General features: G+C 34.0%; 3 protein-coding genes across 3 annotated transcripts; 1 reads left to right on the top strand and 2 right to left on the bottom strand.

The window, feature by feature from the left end:
• Positions 1–3854: 3854 nt before the first annotated feature.
• LOC112513551 (probable leucine-rich repeat receptor-like protein kinase IMK3) lies at positions 3855–6680 on the bottom strand. Its single transcript, XM_025119849.1, has 2 exons — positions 4754–6680; positions 3855–4643 (listed from the first exon to the last, which is right to left on the bottom strand). The coding sequence occupies exons 1-2, from the start codon at positions 6624–6626 to the stop codon at positions 3994–3996; spliced, it is 2523 nt and encodes an 840-aa protein (XP_024975617.1). The 5' UTR covers positions 6627–6680; the 3' UTR covers positions 3855–3993.
• Positions 6681–18227: 11547 nt separating this feature from the next.
• LOC112513305 (PRA1 family protein B4-like) lies at positions 18228–19172 on the top strand. Its single transcript, XM_025119531.1, has one exon. It carries the CDS (start codon positions 18294–18296, stop codon positions 18951–18953), a length of 660 nt encoding a protein of 219 aa, XP_024975299.1. The 5' UTR covers positions 18228–18293; the 3' UTR covers positions 18954–19172.
• Positions 19173–20320: 1148 nt separating this feature from the next.
• On the bottom strand, positions 20321–27322 carry LOC112512319 (macrophage migration inhibitory factor homolog). Its single transcript, XM_025118202.1, has 3 exons — positions 27115–27322; positions 23192–23392; positions 20321–20551 (listed from the first exon to the last, which is right to left on the bottom strand). Exons 1-3 carry the CDS (start codon positions 27223–27225, stop codon positions 20516–20518), a joined length of 348 nt encoding a protein of 115 aa, XP_024973970.1. The 5' UTR covers positions 27226–27322; the 3' UTR covers positions 20321–20515.
• Positions 27323–27533: the final 211 nt, after the last annotated feature.

Genomic DNA, 27533 nt, shown 5'->3' with positions numbered 1-27533 from the left:
AGTTTTATTCTTCTACTATGAAATGGTTGTTTGATCAAATCAAGATAATAACCTATGGTGATAAAGTGTTGAAGGAAGAGTTTATGAAAAGGATTTAAGAGATATTGATACTTAGAGAGCTTGTTAAAGAATGTTCTAAATCGTGTCTGAATAATTGTAATTCAAAGAAAGCATTTCCCCTAGATGTGTTTATCGCTGATGAGTTATTTGTATTAGTGAATAAAATGAAGCTCATTGATTAACAACAAGAAGTTATACTTCAGACTGCAGCCCAAGTTGAAACTACTATTGAACAAGAAATAGAACCAAGTCGACCAGAGCATATTCAGACTATTCAAACAGAAGTACCATAGCCTACATAGATTGTTCAAAAGGAAGACAATGAAAAAGTTGATACTGATTCTTGAAGTATAAATTCTCAAATATATTGAAGTTGGGTCATGAGACATGAATTCTTGATTATGTGAATGTCACTTTTCTCAAGGAAATTGCAGCATTCAAAGTACAATATAATTTGTTTCTGAGTAAAAAAGAGAAGTCATAAAGAGAGGCATTTTAAAATTTTGAAGATTGTAAGTCTCAAACATGTGATAATTAAATCTTATCAGTCTAATGAGTTTGCATCATATAGACGAGATAACCTCATTCGTATCGCACCAACTCATGAAGTACCAAAGTTATTGCATAAAAGATACCAACTTGTCGCATCTCTTGATGCGATTATATTTTTATCGCATCATATTTAGATGAGATATCACATTTCCTCGCATCACCTAGATGCGACTACCTCAATTTTTTGCATCACACTGGTGCAATAATCTCATCTTGTCGCATCACACTGATCGATAACCCCATTCCTCGCATCACAGGATGCAATAACATTTATACTCGCATTACAAGAATGTGATAAAAACCAACTCATTGCATCATACAGATGTGATAAATCGCACTCATCGCATCATGAAAATGCAATAACAGTTTCCATAAGATCAAAGTTCCATTTTTAACATACAGAAGGTTTTGTCACTCTTATCTCAATATATGTTTCTCTTGATTATGTCATTCTTATCTTAAAATATGTCTCTCCTGATTATGTCACTCTTATCCTAATATACGTCTCTCTTGATTATGCCACTCTTATTCCAACCAATTGATAATCACATATCAAAACACAAAATTATGCTAAAAATAGCATATAACATATTCAAAACTCGTGTATGAAACCATATGGTTTCTTCACCAAAAACATATCAAATGATGTTTGTTAAAGTAAAACTCAACTTAATCACAATTAAATGAAGACCTTTGAACAGCCACAATGATCAAATAAAGTCACGTATCAACTTCTTCTCCTTCTCTTTTGTTTGCTTGACCTAGGAAGCAAAAATACATATATTTTCTCTCTTAACTCTTTCCTCAAAAACCATCCAAAAGGATAAGGGGAAAAATCACATATATACATACATATATAGGGGCTCATTCAAGGAAGAACTGACTAGTTTGTGGTAACCGTGAGATCCAATCTCAACCACAAATCAACGGATAAATTAGAAAATTAGTAATTATGGTAGTTTGAGTTAATATTATAATTAGAGGGCATTTTAGGTATTTTTTAAAAAGTCCTCTCTCCGACCTCCAATCTCCAGCCTCCAATGAACATTATTCTGGCAGGTACTAAGTAATCACAAAGATACCCATTGTGATCTACTGTGATACCCATTGTGATATACTGTGATATCATTGTGATACCAACTATGATACCAACTCAAACCTTAAAAACAAAATCAAATCCATAATCTAAGTTTAAGAGATACATATAGACGATCCACGTTGTGATACCCAAAATACATACAAGATGCATTGTGATACCCAATGTACTACCAATTGGGGTTCCATTATGATACCAACTTTCCACAGAAAAGGATTGTATCAATATTTTAATGCAGACAAATAACTACAATAAATTTGTATGATGAGAAGACTGTCAAGAAAGATAGATTGCTATGTGTTAGACATATATACAAAAAACATAAATTGATGGTAAAACTTGGAAACTCATTTTCCATGTGATCTCTATTGGTCTTACATCTTTGTAATCATTTTGCACCCATTTTTGGGTTACATTTACCATGATGCAAGAAAAATAGAAATATTTGTACACAGAGGAAATATAAAGAATAAAAAGGAGTGGAACATCTTCGGAGTTACATCTCCGACAAGATCTGGTTTATATCTTCGGCGACATCTGTGCTACATCTCCGGCGAATCTTGGTTACAGCTCGGATCTAAACCCGATCTGTGTAGAAACCATAAACCAAAGCAGATCTAGGTGTATAGAAACTTGAAACCGAGACTGATCTGGGTTGTTTTACCCGATTGGAAGAAGCCATCTATCGGGTGGTGATGGGCAAAGGGGTCGGTGTATCAAACTTGAGAGAAAGCCACAAAATGGTGCTTATGGCTCCTCCGTATCTACCGCCTCCATAACCACCAATGCATCTTTCACAACGACCACCTCCTCTTCACGGCAACTACCACCACCGCTTCCACCATTGTTGCCAAAAAAACACAGGAAACCATTTAAAGCTTGTAAGACAGGGATGCTTCAAAAGTGAGAAAGGAAAGGGAGAAGATAAGGAAGAGGTAGATGTTGGCTATGACGGGGAGGGTGGCTGGAGAAGAAGTCGATGAGAGTATATGGGGACCCTCTATTGTTTGGAAGAAGTACCATATAGGGTTTTATGATTATAAACGTTACCAATTTACCCTTTATATTATTTTAGGATATAACATTAATTATTTAAATGATTGGCTTACATTGGACCTCACAGTTACCTAATCAAATGAGAACTAAATAGTTTGTAGTAACTGTGAGGTCCAATGTGAGCCAATCATTTAAATAATTAATGTTATATCATAAAATAACATAAAGGGTAAATTGGTAATGTTTAAAATCATAAAAGCTTATATGGTACTCCTTCCAAATCATAATTACTAATTTCCTAATTTATCCGTTGATTTGTGGTTGAGATTGGATCTCACGGTTACCACAAACTAGTTAGTTCTTTCTTGAATGGGCTTATATATATATATATATATATATATATATATACACACCCCTATTTATAGAGAGAGACAGAGGGAGAGAGAGAGAGAGAGATGAGTTATTATGCAACCCTTTACATTTATACAACCAATACAACTCAATCTCAATTGTCCATTTAATTTGATGAATATGTGATTTCATAAAAGTTTTGATTGTTTTTTAATATAAAAATGTTGATCATAATTAATGAACCCTAGTCATATTACATAAATAATCAAATCATAATAAATGAACTCTCATCATTTCCATAAAGATCTCAATTGATTGGGTTGCATCGGTTGAACAAATGTGAGGAGTTGCATTTGAAACGTCCTCTATATATAGGGTATATTTTAAATGCAATCATGTCTATTTGTACAACTAATGCAACTCAATCAATTAAGATATTTATGGAAATAATTAGAATTTCATTTATTATGATTTTAATATTTATGAAAGATGATTATAGTTCATTAATTATGATCAATACTTTATATTAGAAAACAATCAAAACTTTTATGAAATCACATATTCATCAAATTAAATGGACAGTTGAGATTGAGTTGTATTGGTTGTACAATTATAAAGGATTGCATAATAGCTCATCTCTCTAAGTTTATTTTTTTGATTGATTTAAGAGTTCAAATTCCCGGTAATCAAGACTCAGTAGACAGTAAAAATAGCAATGCCCCCCTTCTAAATTAGCAAAAGTGACCATTCTTTATAAATGGTGTCTTATAATGTATGAATAAAAGCTATATGCATTTCTTATTACCAAAAGAATCAACAAATTCAATCTCTATAAACACATCTACACACTTTAAAGCTTATCAAATAAATCATATCTATCTATATATATTACAAAAGAATGAGTGTTTTTGACCATATAAATCCACAATAGAAATCCTTTAGTCGCTTTTTGATGCAACTCCGGTAGCCTCTGTAGCTGCTGCAGCCACACCGCCGGCATTATCAGAAGTCTGAGCAGCTACCACCTCCGGCCTTATTTCCTCGAGTTTTTCGACCACTTGAAGAGCTTCCGGCCTTTCTTCCGGTGAAGGATCCACACAATGCATAGCCAGTTTCAGAGTACTAAGCAGCTCATCACTTCCAACATTCGCCGGATCCCCCATAAGTTCCAAATCAAAAACTTCATTTGTCCACTCTTCCTTCACAATCGACGCCACCCACTGCGGCAAGTCCAGGCCATCTGCCGCCTCGCTAGGCGATTTTCCGGTCAACAGCTCCAACATGATCACACCAAGGCTGTAAACATCGGTCTTTGTGTTTGCATTCTTGAGCTTTGAGAATTCTGGGGCTCTGTATCCTAAAGTCCCTGCGGTCGCAACCACATTCGTGTTGGCTGCATTTGTCATGAGCCTGGATAGACCCACGTCCGCAATCGCAGGGTTCTTCTGCTCGTCTAATAACACGTTGCTTGAAGTCAGGTTCCCATGGACTATGCTCTCTTGGGTATGAAGGAAAACAAGTCCTCTAGCTATACCCACAATTATGTTCAATCTTGTTGGCCAATTTATCACGGTTTCAGGGCCACGGGCTGTAAAAAGATTTCAAAACAAACAAAAAACATATCAGACACTCATGAATGTGAGCTAAAAATGCTAAAGGGTACTTGGAAATGTAATCAAAAGTTTCAAGCAAATATACCATGGAGGAAGGAAGCAAGACTGCCATGAGGCATGTAATCGAACACCAGAAGCTTCTCTCCTTTAGGTCCCAAGTAATAGGCTCTAAGAGCCAAGATGTTTGGGTGTCGAATCTTTCCCAGCTCAGAAACTTCGGCTTCGAACTCTTTCTGAGCCTTGGTGACTTTTTCTCTTAGTCTTTTGACTGCAACCATGTTACCATCTTCTAATGTTGCCTTATATGAGGTTCCATATGTGCTCTTTCCCATTATTTCAGCAGTTGCACATAACAAATCATCAGCAGTGAACACAGAAGTGCCTGAAAAATGTACCAATTTCCCACCAGTTTCTCCTGATTCAACAACTTCAGCCCCTGCTGCTGTTGCTGGTATTGGCATGGAAATGTCGGTTTTGGCCTTCTTAGACTTTGATCTTGCTGATTTCTTTCGGATTAAGCAGCAGAGAAGTAAACAACACAAAAGAAGCAGGACTAGCAAAAGGGCTCCGGCTGCTATGAGGATGATATCTTTGGTACTAAGTTTTCGGTTTTCTTGTTTCTTGTTTGGTGAAGGAAGAACTTGAGAAGGCGAAGGCGAAGATGAGGATGAAGAAGGGCATGGAGTGGAAATGCTGTACCCACATAACTGAACATTACCGACAAAGGAGCTTGAATTGAACTTCTTCAGAAGGGAGGAAGGAACACTCCCCGAAAGGGCATTATAGGAAACATTCAAAAAAACAAGATTCTTCAAATCAGCAACTGTTTTAGGAATTTCATCACTGAAATTGTTGTGGGATAAGCTGAGTTGAGTGAGAGAAGAAAGATTCCCAACTGTATCAGGAATTGGGCCAGTCAATCTGTTGTTATCCAATATCAGAACTGAAAGATTAGAAGTAAAAGGAGGAAAGCTCCCGTTGATGCCATTGTTTGACAAATCCAAGACTTGAAGCTTAGAGAGAGTAGCAAATTCGTCGGGTATGATGCCATCAATGTGATTATGACCAAGATCAATCTTTTCAAGATTACCCATCTTGCTCAAAGAAGTTGGAATCCTTCCAATGAGAAAATTATGATCAAGAGTCAAAGATTTGAGTTGATAAGTGTGATTACTGTCAACTCTACCCAGACCCCAGGTGTTTGGAATGGAACCAGAGAGATTGTTGTGTTCTAGAGCTAGAAATGTGAGTGAAGGCAAAAGGCCAAGAGTTGGTGGTATGAAACCAGAAAAGGCATTGTGGCTAAGGTTAAATCTATAAATCTTACTGGAATTAGAGAGAATGTGAGGGATGCCACCATTGAGCTGATTGTTGCTCAGATCAAGGCTCTGCAAAGATGGGCATTGGCTAATAGATGGCGGGATCGAACCTGAAAGAAGGTTGTTGAAGAGATAAACACCTCTTAGATTAGGTAATAACCATACAGATTGTGGAATTGGACCGGAAAGTAGGTTGTCGTGGAGGCTGATTCTTCGTAGCGATTGAAGATTCCCCATCTTCGATGAGATCTTTCCACCTAATCTCTTCCATGGAAGCTGTATGGCGATGACTTGACCTTGATCACACTTGATCCCTACCCATCCACCTGAACAAACTCCATTTCTGTCCTTCCAGGTCCTCAAGACTCCTCTGAAATCGACAAGCTCTTGCTTGATCGCTTGGAGAGCCGAATAATCTGAAAGTGTGACGGCAATCACCTCGTTGGAAGCTTTCACTGAAACAAGATGAGAACAGAGAATCAAAAGAATAGTAAGCAAAAAGAATGCACTGTGAAATGAATAAACCCTTGGTTCTTCTCTATTGTTGGCTGAATTCCTGCAGGCAAAAACACATTTTAGCTCATTTATGTACTCGAACCGTTTGTGAAAATGACTCAAAGAGCCAGTTTGAATTTCCATGAAGAGAACCACCAAAAATCAAACAACAAAACTCTGGGTATTCGTTATCTGTATAAAATAAATATGAAAATCGTTGCTTAATTCTTGACAATGTTCCTTTTTTCCTTCTCCAATCGTAACCCAATACTTGAATTGATCAGAAACTAAAACTGATATGTAATTATCGATCAAAAAGAAGAACCGGATTTTCGAAACATCAAAACTAAGACATCAATCTTTGAAGCCCAAGTGAGAGAGAGAGAGAGAGAGAGAGAGTTCATGGAAAGTGGAACAATGAAAGAGGGGATATTTAATAGAGAGAAGGAGATGATGTGAGTATTATTTTAGGGTTGAAGACAAAAGGGGGTAGATGCCTCTGGTTTACGTTGAGGACCGAAGGGCAACGGCTAGTGAGAAATTATGGTCACTGATTCCAGTCATGAGAATATAAAACTCATGGTCACTGATTAGGGTTTTGACCAAGGAAGAAGGAACGAGACCCATCTCCAACGGCTATATTCTTCATATAATTCACATTATCATTATCATGCCTTTCTTTTCACGACCATTTTTTGACGTTAATAACTTTTAGATTTAGAATGCAAATTTAGTCCTTTTGATACATAAATTAATGAAGAATTTCTTTATAGTTTCAATTTTATAACAGATATGGTCTTTGTTATTAACTCTTTCAGTTAAATTTCTGTTATATGTTACAACTTTATAACAAATATGGTCTTTGCTATTAACTCTTTCAGTTAAATTTCTGTTACATGTTACTGGGACGTGGCAATAACGACCTTTATGATAGTTAATAATTCAATTCACCTTCCTCTTCTTCAACTTTCATTTTCAATAATGGATTTGTTTCCTCAAGTTACGTTTCATTTTATAAGAGATATGGTCTGGTCTCTCAAATTATCTTTCATTATTATAACAAATTTGACCACTCAAATCACTTTTTATTCTTATAACAAATTTGATTTCTTCTTTTTTAAAATTTGTTCCTTTCTTTTAACCACTAAAATTTGGTGACACAAACATATATCTTCTAAATATAATGAACAAAATAATTAAAGAAAATTTGAAATTCAGATTTTGTCGTAAAATATTATATCTTTTCAAAAATATTAGTTCAATAAAATTCTTCAACTTAAATAATATTTTGTTTTAATTAAGTGAAAATTAAAGAAAAAAAATATTAAATAATATGATATAAAAATAATTAATATACAAAAATATTATATAATTACATAAAAGATAAAAATATAAATGAGTATGACTCTAATTTGGTACTTGAGGCTTAGTGAAAACGAAACTTAGGTAGCGTTTGTTTTTAAGAGGTGTTAAAGTCTGAAATAAGAATTAGTCAGACTGTTTGTTTTTATGTCTGAAGTCTGAAATCTAAATCAGTCATATTGGTTATAGCAATTAATTGTTTCAACATGGATTTGTATTTCTTTCTTTCAAGGTTTTAGTCAAATAACAAAATAAATTCAGAGTTTTCCTTATGGTGGGTGGAGTTGAAATTAGTTGTATCATGGAATCTGAATTTAATCCGCCAATTACAATTTTATCATGAGATTCATAGAAGAGGAGATTGGGATATCAGCAGGTGATGGTGATCTTTTTCGTCGCCTTCAGATTTTGACTATGTATTGTGTTGGTCGTGAAGAGAATCATGGATCATTGTAAGATGGGACGGGCCACTCGCGAGAAAGAGTTGATTTAAGTGGTATTAAGTGATAGGTTTATCACTTAAAAATTCAAAGGAAGGAAATATCATTTAAGCTCTTCTTTAAAACTAAAAAAACAAACAGTCTGAAAATGGAAATGTCTAAATCAGTACCTTAAACTTTGATAAATCTATAAATTATTGATGAGGGAGATGGCGGAGGCTTCAGTAACAGATAGGGAACAGAAGGGGATGGTCGCCGGAAACCGGAGGGTAATGGCGGTGGTGGGTTTGGGGTTTTGCCAGCATAAAGATTTAAACTGAGTTTTTAAATTTATTTGATGTTTTTAAAAGAAAAGGTAGTAATAAAGGTAAAAGAAAAAAATTATTTTTTATTTAACGAACATTTTTTAAGGAAATTAGTGATCAAAGATTATTTTCAAAACAAAATAAAAACTACAAAAATAATTTTTAGAGTTATCAAAATTTAGGTTTCACATTTCAAACTTTTCACTAAAACCAAAATTAGAGTTTACTCAATATAATTTTAACTAATAGATAAGATATAAAAAGAAATTTAAATAAGTACATCAGTTAAAAATTATACTTTAATATCTAATTTAAATGCAATTTTTTTAACCAAATCAATTACTGTGATTCTTATTTTGTTCTGAAAGTGGTCCCTGATCACTAATTTCCATTTAAAAACAATAAACAAAATACAATATTATATATATATATATATATGTATATATATATATCATACCAATTATTGTATGACATCAAATATATCTCATATCTATATTATCTTATAATACATTTACATAAAAACCCTTAAAGACAAGTCATAAAACATAGCGTACAACCATTTTATGCATATAATTCAAAATAAAAACTCTGAATTACAAGTAAGAAAGCATAGCGTACAACTTCTTAATACTCCATCACCAAGACCATCCAAATTGAAACTTCGAGTTTCACTTTCTTCCTCCCTTGTTTAAGCATTTCTTCTTCCCATTTAGTAACTTCATATCATTCTTTTTTGTATAACTCTTATTTCTCCTAAATTCAGCTCTCGCCGATAAAATGTTTCAGCCTTTTCTTTCTTTTGAACACACCTTTCACAAGTCTCTGAATTTGTTGATAAAAAAATTCTGCATTACTTAAGAAATTGATTCAAACAAAGGTACCTACATCACATTGCATTGCATCAATCCTCTTTCTCTCTCTCTCTCTCTCTCAATCACGCCACATTGCAAGCTGCTTCTATTCGATTTTTACTTGAAGAAACTTGCATCACTCAACTCTCTCTCTCTCGCTCGCAGTCAATCGTTGGTCCAAAGCAGACAAATGAGAGATAAGGGATGCAAGGTGGACTCAACTCTAGAAGCAAAGAGATTTATAAATTTCAAAAGCCACAAAAACATAAAAATCAAAATCTAAGTCACTACTAGAAAATAAAGTATCAGTGACGGAAAAAATATGTCGTAGATCAGCAACGGATAGGCCAAAAACAATTTTCCTTGTAGATTCCTTACTGATCAGCGACGGTTTAGCGAGGGAACTGGTTTTTGGACCATCCCTCGCAGATCTCTAGCAGATCAACGACGGATGGGCCAAGAACAAGTTCCATCACTAATCCGCCGATGATCAACGATGGATCTGCGAGGGAACTGGTTTTTGGCTTATCCCTCGCGTATTCATTTATTGGCTGTATTCGGTTTTATTGGGCCTTAATTCATTTTATTGGGTTTTATTCAATTTTACTGGGCCTTAATCCATTTTATTAGAGTTTACTCGATATACTTTTAACTAATAGATAAGATATAAAAAGAAATTTAACTAACTACATTAGTTAAAAAATTATACTTTTATATATGATTTAAATCCAAATTTTTTGACCAAATCAGTTTTAAAATGAAAAGTGATGGGATGAAATTGGGTTGAATAGCAAATAATATTGAGTTAGATACCACATCACTCGCCACATCAGCATGGCAACCGATTAATGCTTCAACCAGTTACCCGAATACTTAAATGTTCAATATCTTACATCTTAGGTACCAAAAATGAAATCTTGAAAGTACGTTATCCAAAATATGAATCAAGTTAAAGTACATTATTTTTTTCAAACAATTTGTCCTTTATTTTATTGTTAAAGGAGTCAAACTTGTAGATTATAGTTGAGAAATGTATAAAAATGCAACCAAGTTTGTTTTAATGTAATAATTTTTTTTTTCTTCTCAATATGTAACAAAATTTCAATTTTTTAATTTTTTAGCCATCATGACTAACTATTGTTGATCGTGTAGAATTTAGTAGAGTGGATGTGGAAAAGATTATCCGATCGAATTAATTATGATGGATTTAAATTAGAACGGACCAAACAAAATCGGATATCAAATTATAATGGGATCGCATTGGATCAAAAAAGTCATCATCAAAATTGGATGAGACTGTTTTTTTATAACAATGCAACATCCAATAAAACCGATACATTCCAATTCAACTACAATCTATAATAGCAATATTTTGTATTTGATATTTGTTTGCAATTTTTTTTTAAAAAAAATAAGAAAATATACGAATAATTGATTGAAATGGTTAATTAATTGTTAGCAAATTTGGATGAAATTGGATGGATCCTATCTGATCCGAATGTTAAAGAATATTAAAATCCTATTATGAACCATAAAATAGCTCCTTATATTGGTGTGCTTGGAAGGGGGTTCCATATGAGACCGGTTGGGGTTGCAGGTAATCAACTTTTAATCAAAGTATCCAATCTAATTCAATCATCCATTTGATTGAATTAAGTTTTAACCAACAAACACCGGTAAATCAAAGTTTCAAATTATATAAAGGAAGAAAATAATGATGGATCACCAGGTTACTAGAGAAAAGTATCGGTTGACAACTTAATATTCACGTCACCAAATTTTACAATTCAATAGGTCATCCCTCAAAATAAATACAAATACACCATATTAAACTTTAAAAAAAATTATTAATACATATTATTTAATAGTAATTGATATTAATTGAAAATCATCAACTAATTTTAGTTATACATCAATATTAATGAGGATTGTTAAAATTATCATTAATTTATTAATTATTTTTATATTATTATATTTAATTATAAAAGAGTATATGTATAACAATTCTTAAAATGTTTATGTGAGTTACATAAAAATAAAGTTATATTTATTTTGTTTTATAGATAATAAAGTTGTTAATGATTTTAATAAACTATTTAACTTAATTATTAGTTATATTTTTTTTTAATTAATTAGGATATGTGAGATTAATAAATTATATATTTATTCATATTATATGCAATGATTATCTAAAATCATTGCATATAATATGAATAAATTATATATTTATTCATATTATATGCAATGATTATCTAAAATCATGAATTAATATAGATTTTTTTTCTAAAATTTGGTTCAACAAATCCAAATTTATATAATATATATATATATATATATGTATAATCAATTTGAAATTGTTTTAATTAACATTTTATATTATTTAACTTTTCTTTACCATCTTGTTTCTATTAATTATCATATTATATTATTAGGAATATGTTTTAATTATATTTTATAATTTTGTAATTGACTAATTTTTCAAGATGTCTTTTTGAAAGAATAAAATATGTAAAATGAAAGCAATTTAGATCAAAATTGTTTATAAATCGAAGAAAAATAATCAACAATGAGGAACAATATGAACAGTTTATAAATAAAATATGATTAATTGTCGCCATCAATCTTAAAAGGCTTTAAATAATAGGTTATTTAGAGATGGAGTGTTTTTAAGAAACAATTCGCATTCACAAACTAAAGGGACTCCTATTTATAAGAAAATACAATAACTAGTGATCTTCTTACTTTACGCTCAAATTTTCCTTTTTCACATTTTTAACACTAAAATTGGGACTAACAACCCCATCAACACCATTCTCCAACAAAACTCTCTAAGTCTTAGTGCCTTTAACTATCTCTAGGATGCATGCCCTCTTTAAGTGTTCATTCTGGAGATACTTCAGAGCTTTAGTTAGCCTTTCAGATATTTCGGCTACCTTTTGATTTCTCCCTCTGGACTCGAAACTTATCTTTTAGTCAAGGATTTGAACTACAACCGTTCTCGTCCAAAGTTTGTTAAGCACCTTTACACATGGAAGCTTCCAATTGGATGGACCTTTAGGGCCTATAAATAGTTCTTTCATTCTTTGTATTTGTAAGAATCCCAGATTAAGCTTTTCATAGAAAACAATTTGAGTAGATCAATCCCTGTGATACTTCAATTGTAATTCTTCTCAAGTGTAATCTTCAGATCTAAATCAATACACATATGACATGAATTCTTGGTGAAATCTTCGTAATTCTGTTATTTCATTATTTGCCAATTGATCATACTTCTGCTTACACTGTTTTATTCTAATCATGATTTAAATTGAGAAATCTAGGATCCAACAATGGGCAAGTTCACCCTTGGCACGTGTTCTACTCTACCCCTTAAACCATGGCTCCTCTCTTCTAAAGAATCCATACATCCCTTATCAGTGTATGGACAACTATCTATAAGGGATTCAAAAAAAATATCTCTTTTCGTCCTTTGAACTTTAAGGTGTATGAAGTGGCGAAATTGGAGGAATTTGCGTATTACCGACTCCTCTATGTTGCGCTGGAGCCGCCATACTTGCCTCATGTTGCGCTGGAGCCGCCACACTTGCCTCATGTTGCTTATCATTGGTTAGCGGTCTACTTCGTATATTGACCATTTTAGACTGCCAAACAAGGGCATAGGAACATGAGATTAAGCTGATATGATATTAACATTGAAACGTCCTATTACATTCATCGTTTATCGTAACAATAGCAAAGTCAAGCATGCTCACTTAACAAAATACTCAAAATAGCATTTCCTAAGTGAAATTTTGAATATGTTATACATAAGAATTGTCGTTACCAAAGGGCCTTTGGCCTAGCAGTATGTGAGTCATTGGCCTCCTAGAAGGTCAAGGGTTCAAACCTCACCAAAGGTAAGAATGGTGTGTGAGTTTATTTGTTCTATTTACCGTACATAACTATTATGTACTTAAAAAAAAAAAGAATTTTCGTTATCATCATTGCAATTTACAAATAGTGCATTTTCGTCGACTTTATTGCTCTCTCATATTAACAGTTCTGCCCACAACTCACAAATCATTTCTTAAAGTCTCAGCTTAAGTTTAGCCATCTTAAGTTGATACCCAGTTCACTTAAATTAGAGATTTGATACCAACTTGTAACACCCCTAGAATAGACCAAATGTCTAAATAGAAATAGAGCCTATCAAATATGAAATCACCCAAAATGGGGAAATAATATAGTGTTTACAACCCAAATTATAAAGAGAATAAATAACAACCTACTAATATAAACTATTCCAAGTCTATATTATAGACGTTGTCTCTATCTTCTCCGAAAAGAATCCTATCAATGTATATATAACGTCAATTAACCAATAGCTGTCATCCACAAAACTGCCTATATTGGCATCCCATCTCTCCGCTCAAAGCCTCTGGAGCCACTGCTAAGTGAACCTTATATACATGTCACTTTAAGAAAAGTGTTAGGCTTTACACCTAGTGAGAACAAACATTTATAATTAATGTAAATAATCTCAAACATATAAAGTTTAGACTGCTAATTTAAAAACCAAGTTCATACCTTCCGAATAGAGATGATAAGGTCTGAAATACATCTTACGATGACGGGGGAGACCCGATTTTCCATGGGTAGTGGTGGAACATAAAAGTAAACCACAATTCAATGATATAGAGCTCATACTAAAGATCTAATGGCCAATGAGTTCAACCAACATGTGATTTATAGTTCAAAGCCCTCTCAATGATCCTAGTTACACTAATTCACTAGAAATTTACATTAAGCGGACAACGACTATAATTCAACCAACTTGTGATTTATAGTTCAAAGCATCTGATAACCCAATGTCCAATTCTAACTACAAACGGGGAGATTATCCCCTTTAAATCAAATTGACTCCTATGCTTATGGATCCATTGCATTACAGTCTGACATAAGCCATTCTTTTAAAGTGACCAACTACAATCATACATATAGTTTCCCTCTCTCAAAAGTCTTAAAACATCATTTTAACTTGATATTACCATACAGGGCAAGTCCTAATAGTTCATTTGTTACTCAGTACCAGATCACTTGTATTTACCATTTTCCAATGGTTTATAAGTCTAAGAATGACTTTCATTTATAAGTAAGAACACCCCTTATTCCAAATACACCTTTATAACACCTATATTGATGATTCAACAATGTTCCAAGACTATGGGCAAACACCCAAATCTCCTCAAATACTCAAAAGTTAGTGAAATACATAAATATGTAAGGTTTTAAAGAGAGATGTTTAGTAGACCGAAATGATGCATTTTGACATGTATAAAGTTTAAGAAAAGTTAGGATGAACTCACAATACTAGGCTTTGAAGAAAACCTAGAAACCAAGTATATTGATATAGAAGAGGTCTAGACTTTGAATCTCCAACTTACATCCTTGAATCCTTCAGTTAGAGGTTCTAATAATGGTTCTAACCGATGAAAAATCGGGTTTTATAGTGCAGTACCCAACCCGGGCAATCATGACATGCGATAGTGACATTGTCACTATCGCCAGGCACTATCGCCCCATATGTACCACCGGTTTCAGATCTTTCCTTGCAACCCTGTGCGACCTTGCCCTGCTATAGTGCCTCTTGGCACTATGGGCACTATAGCCAGACTTGTATCGAGTGTATTTTTCACAATTTCACCTATTTGAGCCTTTTTCTCCTAAAAAGATGATACCCAAAGCAAATCTAAATTTTAGACATTGAATCCAAAACCACAATAATAATAAAGATATATAAAATTATTATAATTTTATCTACCGAAATTTTCGGATGTTACATTAACTCCCAGGTCTGTGTACATACATAAGTAAGACCTCCCATGTTTGTGTCCATACATAAATAGGACCTCCAAGTCTATGTATGTAGTTGGAACCCCAGGCCCCGTGTTTAATAGCCGCTAATCGGGCTCCCAGTCGCCAACTTTAGAATTTTTCAGCAAACGTACCATATCTTGTATCTTTTATCGATATATATTCAGAGAATCCAACTTATTTCATATATTTTATCAACCCCCAACTTTAGACATCCCCTGTGAATGTCTAACGTTCTATGTGATTTATCAATAAGCATCCACAATCCAACATATCACATATTTTCGTGACAACAAACCAAACAAGCTTTAGTGAACAGAAAGTTTTAATACATCAAATTATATTCCAAGTAATGATTTATAAACATTTAGCATGCTCAATTCACGTTCAAATTTACTTTTATAAAGCATCTAATAACCACGCTTTATAACACTATTCAAATCATGCATTTTCCACAACATATATTTGATTGGTTATGTGAAAACACACATGTTTGACGTGAACCCACTTAAAATATATTTGAACTCACCTTAGCCCGTTTGCTTTAACTTCGGTTTGAGAACGGTTTGCACACATGCCTCATTACCTATACTATTCATATACGACATTGATATGAATACAATCGATCTCATAAAAGGTTGTAGATGACATTGACATTGCTTTAACTGACATGTTCTATATACAATCGCATTTTTGACAATTTTAAAGCCAAAAGCACGACATATCGTCAGTGATTTGTAGTAGACATCCTAAACTTTCCAAAAAAGATATTACAATACTAAATTCGAGCTACAAGTGTTTTATTACGACTTTTACTATTGCTAACAAATAATTATTTCAAAATAAGAACGATATTTGATAGTAAGTGGCAACCACTTACACCAAAAGTGTAACTAATCGATACTTCAATAGAACAAAAAGCAAAAAAACAAGAAAGAGTAAAAGGACCAAAACACGTTTAAGTTAACTAGCTTTTTTTAACTGGAGTCAGTCAGTCAGTCAGTCATAAGGACTTAAAGTGAAACAAACTGACAACTACAGTGACAAAAATTATAATTAGTTTAAAACAATGAATAAACATTATAATCACTGATAACAACAAGAACAAAAATGTAATTTACTTTGTTCGTTATATTAGATATGTCAAAGAACCACGATGAGGATGCTCTTAAGCTCGATCCATCCGAACCAATTTATTTTTACAAGTAGATTTTTTCCCGGCGCAAATTACGTTTTTGTCTTTGTGGTTTTTTAAAAATTGTAATTTTTGTCCTTGTTAGGGGTGTACGTGGGTTGGGTTGGGCGATTTACAACATTTTTACAACCCAACTTAATTATGGCGGTTTGGAAAAATCTTAACTCAATCCAACTTATTTAAAAGTATAACCTAACCCAACTCAACCCAACTTTGCGGGTTGAGGCGGGTTGGGTTGGGTTGGGTTGACGGGTTAGTAGTTACATAAAGGTTACAATAGGTTTATATGACGTTTTTAAGCGCTTCAACAAGTGTTTTAGAATGATCTTTAAATAAAATGTCGTATTAATTATTTTATAAAAATATTTTGAGAAGTGTCCCTAAAACTCATCTATTTATAGGACACTTATGTTATATACACTTTTCAAGTCGTGTCGTATAAAATAACTAATACAATATTCTATTTTAAAGGCGTCATAGAATTTGTTAGGACGTCCAAAATCATTCTATAAATATATTGTAACTCTTTTAGATAAGACATTTTTCTTGTTTCGTCCTATAAAGAATCATATTAGAACGCTTAGACATTTTAGGCATCCTATAAGATTTAATGTTGTTGTAACGAAATGCTATAACTAAGCGTTCTCTTTCCACTAAAGTACAACATAAAATGAAGGGGTATTTAGATTGATGGATCCGTCAACAAAATATCTATCATTATCATTCATATTCTCCGGCATATCAATTTGTTGTTGCAGCAAAAAAGATTTCAATAATTTTCGCTTATTAATTAGATTATTTGTCATTATTCTTTGATCGTGAATATCTTTTGGTAACCTATACGTTTAGCTAAAACGAAATACAAACATAATATCAATAAAAATTATATAAAATTTATACATTATTAATATATATTTTATAAAAATTATATATTAGCGGCGGGTTGGCAGGTTGGGCGGGTTGGGCCTAGCTCAACCCAATTTCAACCCTCCTAATTGGCGGGTTAGCGGTTTGGCGGTTAGACGAGTTGGGTTTAATTGGGTTGTTAACGGGTTGGGTTGGGCGAGTTTTGCGGGTTTCGCGGGTTAACGGTTTTTTGTACACCCCTAGTCCTTGTGGTATAGAAATTGTAATTTTCATCCCTGCTGTTTGTAACTTATTAATATTTCCATCCTTATGGTTTGTAATATTTTTGTTGTTTTAGTCTTTATAGTTTACAATTCTTTATTATCTTAGAGGTCATTTACCAAACGTTTACCTGGGTAAGTGCTTATCAGCAAAATTCAACACTACGCTTATTTACCGCGTAAGATTTTAGTCCAACAAAACGATATTATATGCAACAATTTACCCGATGAGCGCTAACCATGGTAAGAGTCGTCGTCCTCACTTATCAGCTAAGACTCTCGGTCTTTACCTTCGCTCTTACCCGGTAAGATTCTTGATCCTTCATATTCATCCGGTAAAGTAATATAATTTGGTAAACACTTATCCAAGTAAGCGTTTGATAAACGACCTCTTAGTCTATTTTAAGGTAGGATTTAATACAAGTACGAAAAAATAATATATAACGAACATCGTACTTCCTAAACCATACAGATAAAAATCGAAATAATTAACAAAATACAGGGACTGAAATTGTAATTTTACTCTTTTATCTTCTTTTTTTTTGGTTAAAAGAATATATAATAAAGGTTGAACGATCAAATTCTTGAAATCAGATCCACCGACGCCATACCCTTTCTCTCAACCAAATCGGAAGCAAAATCATCTCTCCAAATTCTCCCTCTAAATTTCCGGCAAAAATGGCCTCATCGCCGGCGGTTCTCCCCATCTCAAACCCACAAACCATTTCCACCGGGGAATCTCAGGCCCCTGTCGCCACCCCTGCCTTCCGCGCTTTCATCAACAACATCACCGAAACTGTCCGATCTGGCCTCTCCAAACGCCGTCCGTGGTCTGAACTGGTCGACCGATCGGCATTCTCCAAACCTGACTCCATAACCGACGCGGCTGCCCGGATCCGTAAGAACTACTCCTACTTCCGTGTCAACTATCTCACCGTCATCGCCGCTGTCCTCGGGTTTTCTCTCCTCACAAACCCTTTCTCTCTCATCATCCTCGTGGGTCTCCTCGCCGCCTGGCTCTTCCTCTACCTCTTCCGCCCCTCCGATCCACCGTTGGTGATCTTCGGCCGTACGTTCTCGGAGCGTGAAACCCTAGGCCTGTTGCTTGTGTCGAGCATCGTCGTGATCTTTCTAACAAGTGTCGGATCTGTACTGATCTCCGCTTTGCTTCTTGGAACTGCGGTTGTTTCTGCTCATGGTGCTTTCAGGACTCCAGAGGATCTGTTCCTTGATGAACAAGAGTCTGGTGCTTCCACTGGATTCCTCTCTTTCCTTAGCGGCGCGGCCTCCAACGCCGCCGCATCCGCCGCCCCAATTGTTGCTGCCGCTCGTGCCTGATTCGGTTTCATCCGATGTGCGTTTTGCTTTGTCAAATTGAAAAGGGTAAGTAGTATAATGGAAACAATAGATTGTGCAGCAGTGAGTCATCATCTATTCATAATATTTTTCTTTATATTTGATTACTAATTTTGGTGATTTCCTTTCTGAAGATATGTATTTTGCTTCAATGTTACTCAACATTTACGAATTTGATTTCAAAAACCCATTTATCTTTTCAGATTGATTCAATCCTTATTGTCCCATTCAAATTTCAATCTTTGTATTCTAAAGTTTCTTTCTGCTAAGAAATGCCATTTGCATTGTTCGTGGTACCCTTTTTTATCCGGAAACTTTAGAATACAAAATAGCCAAGAAACAGCAAACAAATGTCAAAAAAGGCATGTTTTAGCTATGCTGCAAGCTGCAGTGTCTCCTTTTATTTATTACAACTTGGTGAGTCTTCGTCCTCCTGTGAAGTCATGGATTCATACCTCATCAAAAGCAGGGGATACTGTGCTAGTTTATTTGTTGTATTTATATACTTTAAAAAGAAAAAGTGTAGATTATTTATGATTCGTAAAAGGTCCACTGTTAACAAACTCATATCAAACCGAATGAACTCCGTGTATCCTATTTGAAAGTAGGTTTTGTGTTTGACTTCAATTTTGAAGATGCAGGACTCATTAGCGAACGCATAGTATATGAAGATATTTATACTTCTTTTCACAAACTTCATGTGGGGCTAATAGTTTTCATTTCCCATCTCACCCACTGTGTAGAATAGTTGTTTTGGTATTATCAAACGAGTATCCCACTTGGAATTAGGGTCTTTGAGGGTGAGATACATGCATTAGAGGTAGATTCTAGGTCTTGGCATAATTTGACTATAAAATCAAACCACTTGAAGTTGAAATTGGTTGGTTCTTTGTCGTTCTATTGCATAGAAAGGGGCCATGTTCGAGTCCAGACTCCAGAGTATAATTTTTTTCTAAAACATATTAAAGACCAACAAAGTTTGAGTTGAAAACTAAAAGTTATTTCTAAAACATATATAAAAAGCTACAAAATTTAAGTTGAAAATTAAAAGAATCATTTACCATTACAGACTTGCATCAAAAAAACTCTATGACAGGACCTAAAAGAACAATACGTTCGCACCCTTCAAAAACTTAACGGAAACATTAATGACCTATCTCCTACCGATTTGTGATGTGATACATGGAGAGATAAATAATACATTTCTTTTGTTTTACAAAAGCAATAACTTGTTCGAAAAATATGGAGGGATTTATGCAAGTTCATTAATAAAAAAAAATTGTGTTTAAACAAGTTAAAAGATTTAAATTTGTTCGATTTCGGATTTCAGAAAAATTAAGGAATTAACGAGTCATAACATTATAATTCTTTGCATAGGTAGTTTATTTGGGTTTGGGAGATGAAATAAAACAGTTGCACCTGAACACAAGAAAGATGAGAACCACAATCAACGTCGAAACATACTTAGACATGCTGTCAATGTTTTAATATCCATTGTTTCAGACCATAGTTCAAGCTTCAATTCTTAACCACATACACATGGTCTAAAAAGTTGACCCATTCCATCCGAAGAAAGAGCCCTGTGAAAGCAACGATCAGAGTTAGCAAACACATTTTCAAACTCACATTCTGAACACCAAATAAAGATGTAAATGGTTCCAATATCACCGGTAACATTCTCATCCGTCAAAACAGATTGTTGGTAAACATCATTTACCCTCTTAGCACTGAGGGTCCATTTGGTATGCAAGATTGTTTTCGAGGGATTTGGATTGGAATGGATTTGAAACGTTGATGTATTTGGTTAGTGGGATTTGTAATGGAATTAAATTCCATTACTCATTGTTTTTTGGTTCTCATTTATTTAAAACCATAGTATATGTATACAACACGGACCTATTAAACACTGTGCACCTACTCAACTTATTTTCATAAATCGTAAGTAGGATGTTTCTTTGAAATATGAAAAGTGCACCCGCTAAACTTTGAGAAGTGGTCTGAGATGTTAAGAAAATATAAGATACATCAACCAAAAAACCAAAAAAAAAAACTCGAAATCAACTAAAAACTTTAAAATCCCTCGAAACGGTAGAATTCGGCTAAAACCACATGGGATGACTTTGCAGGCCTTTAATCCATCTTAAAGATGCACCAACTCGGCAAAACTCTTGGGTCCGCCGGTGTATACAAGATGCTACTAAAGATGGCACGGGAAAAAATTTAGGTCTTCTAAGCGCGGTTTTAAAGAACATAGTGAGAATCAAACTGGAGAAATTTTAAAATGCTGATTCTAAAATGATTGAAGTGAATTACATGATCTAGGACTGGTGTAAAGAATGCATACATGGTGCATATTCTTGACTTGGACAGGCCTAAACACACAGCAAAATTCAATGAGAACACATAAAAAGGAGAAAACGATCCACTACGCAAAACGAATAACGCGTCTGAACCGAATGAATTTTAGATAAAACACTTCGGGATTTTTAGTTCATTTATAACTCTTTATTCGGTTTTCTCTGTTCAGTTTTCTGTTACTTCTGTATGGTTTTTGATAAAACCCAATAGTAGGGAATCAAAGTTGTTAAAGCCTTAAGGCACACTTAGGCCCAAAGAAGTCCCGGGGCCTAGGCACGAGGCATAAGCATGAGTGGGCCTTAGAAATGCGAGGCGCATCTCATAATTATATTATATATACACACACAAGTACACACAACTCAAATATGCAGCAAGTACAGGCGTCCAATTCAACAACCAACAACACTTTGATAGAGGCAAAAGAGAGAAGGTTTAAACCGTGAGCCGTGAAGGACTGAAGGAGTTGTTGTAAGGTATGGGTAATGATAGAGAAGGAGGCTTGAAGTTCTAAGGACCATGTATTTAATATTAGGGTTTGACTTACGTCATTTATTAACTCTTTTGTAAGAAGTCTATGAGATGAGAATCTATACTATATTATAAAGCATTTGACAAAAACTCTTAAAAACCACTTTTTATACGTAAAGTACTGTTTATTAATGCATGTTACTTAAAACTCAATATTGCAAGTAGATTGTGCCTAAGTACAACTTATTAAAGCTCCATATCTGAATTCGTGTAACTAAATGCATATAAACCTATTCAAATACAGGATAAACATCTCAATTTAAATATAAAAAATCTAAAATATAATTAAGATAATCATTTAGTTCTAACAGAATACTTAATTATTATCTTTATAAAATRTTATATTATTAAACCAAAAATAAATTATTACGTTATTAAACTTAAATTAAAATATAATAAAAAAATAAATTAAAGAAAATACATAAAAATGAGAACTTTTAAATAGTTGATTTTGATATTAACATTAATATATTGTTTTTCAAATTTTTATGATATCTTCAAATTTATATTTTATTCAAAAATAAAATCATTATTGCTTTCTTAAAAACACATAAAATAGTAATATAACATCGACAGAGACAAATAATAAAATAGAATATTAAAATCGAGATGTGTCTCGCTTCATTGCGCGAGTACTCTTCTAGTACTTATTTAATATTAGGGTTTGATTAGGTATTTAATAACTCTTAATGAGGCGCGCCTAGGCCCACAAGATGAGTCTCATGAATAGGCCAAGCCTCTAACTTCAAACTTCAAAAAAGCACAAGACTTTTAGGTCCTTGGGCCTCAGAGCCTAGGCACGCTTCAGTAGCGCTTTTAACAACTTATCTAAGGACTTATATTATTATTTATTTATAAATTATCTTAAATTTTAAGAAAATATTTTTATTATATTCGGACTTTTTCCTGCCTCCTCAGTTCCAAATTTCCAGTCTATATTTAAAATATTAATTATATATATATATAGACACACTTTGGGATCATGTGAGACCAGTCTGTTTTCGTGATACCCATGAGAGCACTTTTTTACACTTGAAACTTCACAGCAAAACGTGTGAAGGTTCGGCTTTTTTACCTTCACAGGGTTTTGCTGTGAAGTTTCAAGTGTAAAAAAGTGGTCTTACAGGTCTCACGAAAAGTCTCACGTGAACCCAACCTTACATAGATATATAATATTATAAGTTATCTTAAAATTTAAAAACCCTCGTTATTCAGTTTACCTGATAATGGAACCAAATAGAGCAAACTTATTTGATTATGTTATCCATTAGTTGAATAATATTGAAAACCTTATAAATTGACCCAATAACACCTAGGAGGTAAGAAAAGCTTGCCTTTGCATCAAAAAACTTGAGGAAGAATCGTGACTTGGGAACAGACAACTTGGTGCTAAGAATGTCGGCAACTGCAGCGCTCAGCTTCTTGTTTACTTCAGCATTCAGCCCCCCGATAGACACTAGCTCACCATACGCTGCTGGCTGCTCGGTACCTCCAAAAGCCATGGGTACAGATCCCTTCAACACAATCATCACATACTGTGCAACATAGTTGCAAGTTTTTTAGTTAGAGGTATTAAGCAGTCAACGCTTAACGGGAGATTGAATATAAAAAAAAACTTTGGGTTTTTTATAATATAATGGGCTCATACCCCCCAAAAGCCCAAATTTTCATTTCAGGTTAAACAAGGGAGATGAAAATTCATTCTCATTTCTTGTCATTTTCATTTATTCTCATTTTCATTCCTCTACCCAAACCAAAATAACCCCTAATAAATGGAGAAGAAAAGTGACAATATAACCACAGCAGTGAATAAATGGATATTTTGAATGGATAGATATGTAAATAACAAATTACAATCAGCTTTAGATGATTCTCTAAAAGTTAAGTTTTCTCTATTTAAGAGATATAGAGAATCTGTTGGAGCAAAATAGAGAATCAAAACCCGTTTTCTCTGTATCAGAGAATCTGTTAGAGATGCTCTCAGATTTCAAAAAATTAGGAAAAAGTTGTTTTCCAACTGCAAGGGTGCGTTTGGTATGTGGGACATGATAGAATAAAACTTCTTGTCCCAGGTTTGGTACGACATAGTGGGACGAAAAATGTATTTCTTTGTGTAACCAAAATAGGTGGAACAAAAATTAAGGAGATCCAACGAAATTGGTAGATTACTAAACTACTAATATCAAATTAAAACCCAAAAACTTTCCACAACTCTTTCATCCGCCTATCTCAGTCCCGTTCTGTCCAGTCTGTGTAACAAACACCCCAATGGAACTTCACATAGCAGAGAATACTTGGGCCGTAACTATTAGAACTTCAGCAGCTTCATGGTTGCATCAGATCACAGGCCAAATTATGATCTCTCATTGTGTTCAATCCATAATCCAAAGAATGCTGTGAAGAAAGCTTATATGTGAAACAACACAGATGCTCTCTTCATTACCAATCCGAAATGAGGTGATTAAGGACTTCATTTCATTAAGAATGGAATGTTAGAAAAACTAAGCAGCCGTTTACCAATAAGATTGGTAAGCACTAATTACCCCCACTTACCGGGTGAGATTCTCTGTTAGCAAAATGAAACAGTACAATCAAGATTGTAGGTAAAGACCATCATCTCTTACCCGGTAAGAAGCAGCAAGTGTTTAGTTACACGATAAGAGATGGTATGTGTTCAGTAAACAGCCCCATAGGGCCTACTTGTTAGCAGCTTAATGGAACTTGCAGCTTATTCGGTCAACTATACATGATTGTTTGGTAGTGGCTTGATGATATAGAAAGTGGCTTATTCAATAAGCTTCTAGGGGAGAGCTTTATGCAGAAAGCCAAGTTTTTCTCAAACTTGCCCCTCCCAATTAAAAACACGCTCCTTCCATCTATGGAAAAACTCTCCCGATTTATACAGACAGATTAATCCACAGACATCTTTATCCATACAAACTTAATAGAAAACCAACCAAACAGCTCCTCAGCTAAAGGTCAGATACAACAATTATTAAAAAGGGTATCATAAGTTGTAAAATAAGGCATAAAACATGTAGTTGAAATCATTGGAGACAAAATATATCTTTAACATAAAATCTCTGGCAATCTTTTGGAAATAGAAAAAAGTAACTAGAAACCACAAAATTTATGTTTGTTGAAGAAGAAATATCATTGACAACCATCAATCCTGCATACATGTGAACACAACTATTGGATTATTTATTGTGTAAATTGCTACAGTAATTAAGATTTACACAAGCAGGTCAAGGCATAACATCACTGGATTAACAAAAATGTCATTAAACTGTCTTCAGTTAATGGAGTTGCTGAATTATATACATAATATAAATATATATACAGAGAGAGAGAGAGAGAGAGAGAGAGACAGAGAGATGAGAAGGTTTTTTCATAGATGAAGGAGCCAGCAATAGCACTTGACGAGTTTTCTGTACTCTAATAGAATAAAGAATACAACAGTACATACTACAAACTTTTGTGATTATAGGACAAGTAGTTAGTAGTTATATCCACATATGTTATCAACTTATACCATCAAATCATCACATCATTGCATATCATCAGTGAAAATTTCATTAAACAACCATGTTTTGGTGAAGTGCCTATAAATTATGATTTATTTATATTCAAAGGTTTCATAGTAAACAAGGACGTCCCAATCTGTTTGGAGGTCTATTAACGTTGAGTGTAGAAAAGGCCTAAACCTAAACAACTAACAATCTAATAATCTGTACCTAAGGCTACAGATAATGCTTCACACATGTTGATGAACGGCCCTAAGCACATGTAAAGTTGGGCCCCAAAATTTTGGGGTCTTAATTAAAATCCCACATTTAACGTGCTAAGAAATGACCCTGATAGTAAACATAACTCAAAGTCAACATGTTCTTCCCGTTGTAACTTATCGTGTATCTTTACTCATGTGACTAAAATATCCATAATTTATCTTGCTCTTTAAAATCGATTGGGAAAACACTATCACCTCTACATTACTTGAAAAATGAACTCATTCACGATGTCTCTTGAAAAGATAAGAACTCACAACCTAAAATGTTGTAGAGCTAACTTGATACCAAATGGCCTCTTGGTACACTCATTACAAAATAGGGTGTGTGGGTATCGGGTATGTGGAAGGGACGGGACAGGAGGGTGATGGAATTGTGGAATATTTTAGGGTTTTAATTTGTTACAGGTAGTTTAGTAATTTACCAATCTTGTGCTACAATTTTGTTCCAACTCTTTTGGCGGGGCATTTTTTTGTCCCCTCGTCCCATAGACTTGGGATAACAAGTTTTTTGTACTATACAGACTCTCTAAAAGAGAGAAAATGGGGTTTTTATTCTCTATTTTGCTCCAACAGTGGTGTAGTTTGTTACATGGGTCGTGAGTGGGAACTTAGCTTCCGTCTGGGTATGCGACCTTGGATTGCTGTTGCATATTCAGCTCCTGTTGCAGCTGGCACGGGTCAATATGCACAGCGCCTAGTATCCATCGTTTACGGCTAGGACTACTTGTTTTCTAAAATAGAGAAAGCTCCATGTTTAGAGAATTTTCTAAAAGTTGATGTGTGAAGAGTGAAATTAATTTTATATTCATTCCCACCAATAAAATTGAATTATTATTATTTTATATAAGTTCTTTTTTAAAAAGTGTAACAGGATTATAAATTTATAGAATATTTTAATATTACAATGAATGTTGAAATACTAAAATAGAGAATCTGAACTTAAAATTTTCAGAGATTTTGACTTTTTGTTCTTTGTTTTAGATAAATCGAGACATATGGGAGTGTCAATCCGACACTCCGTCTCATTAAAAAAAACCTTGAATATAGGAGTGTCTCTATTCTAACACATGGGAGCATCTTCACGAAAGTGGCAAAACCTACACAGCACTTCCATAACACTCCGTTTAGCTTATTAGAAAACACCTTGAATCGCTGTTCTACACAAAGGAATTTCAAAAGAGCAAAGCACAAAATTCCGACAATATTACTATAAATTAGTAACATTAACAAAATATACCTGAAGCCACAAGACTCAAATCAACACACCAATCTAACTCTACCCAATGGAACATGAAATTCACTGATAAACCCTAAGACCTCAAATTCTCATTTAAGCAAGGAAAAAGGTGACTACTAAAAGAGGGGGTTCTACGCCTTACATAATTTAAGAGCTATAACATCGAAGAACATTCAGATTTAAACAAAGCACAGAAAACACACAGACATAGAGAAAGAGAGAAATCATACTGCTTCGGGTTTTCCGATGAGTTTGGCGACGGTGGAGGTGGCTTCGGAGAGGATCGAAGAGGTATCAACACCCTCTAAGTTGACATTTGTTGACAGATTGAGGCACGGCATTTCCAAAACTCTCGATTCTCTTCACAAATTGCAAATACCCTAGAAACAGAGACCAACAAAATGAGAGGCTACTCTTCCAACTCCTAGCACACATCCAATTGAAACAGACTTCATCTATTCTTTCATATTTGCCCTCCTAATTTTCTTAAATTTGCAATGTGGCCCATAACTAGAGTAAATTGCAATTTTGGTCCCTGTTAATAATTTGTTTTATGTCATTTTTTCTTCGTTCCGATCTTTAGCCTTTTTCTATTGCAATTTATCCAAGGTTCAAAAATCAAAATGGCTTGAGGCATGGTATTACGGTG

The sequence above is a fragment of the Cynara cardunculus genome (assembly GCF_001531365.2).
Source record: "Cynara cardunculus var. scolymus isolate 2C chromosome LG 5, CcrdV1, whole genome shotgun sequence".
Taxonomy (NCBI): domain Eukaryota; kingdom Viridiplantae; phylum Streptophyta; class Magnoliopsida; order Asterales; family Asteraceae; genus Cynara; species Cynara cardunculus.
Note: the sequence above shows the minus strand (reverse complement) of the source record. Positions and strands in the feature narration are given on the sequence as shown.

Coding starts and splice junctions, on each gene's coding strand:
- LOC112513551 (XM_025119849.1), bottom strand. CDS start 6,626: ATGGAAATTCAAACTGGCTCTTTGAGTCATTTTCACAAACGGTTCGAG. Junction 4,644..4,753: donor TCTTGCTTCCTTCCTCCATG/GTATATTTGCTT, acceptor ATCTTTTTACAG/CCCGTGGCCCTGAAACCGTG.
- LOC112512319 (XM_025118202.1), bottom strand. CDS start 27,225: ATGCCGTGCCTCAATCTGTCAACAAATGTCAACTTAGAGGGTGTTGAT. Junction 23,393..27,114: donor TCATCGGAAAACCCGAAGCA/GTATGATTTCTC, acceptor TATGTTGCACAG/TATGTGATGATTGTGTTGAA. Junction 20,552..23,191: donor TCAAGTTTTTTGATGCAAAG/GCAAGCTTTTCT, acceptor TTGCTTTCACAG/GGCTCTTTCTTCGGATGGAA.
- LOC112513305 (XM_025119531.1), top strand. CDS start 18,294: ATGGCCTCATCGCCGGCGGTTCTCCCCATCTCAAACCCACAAACCATT.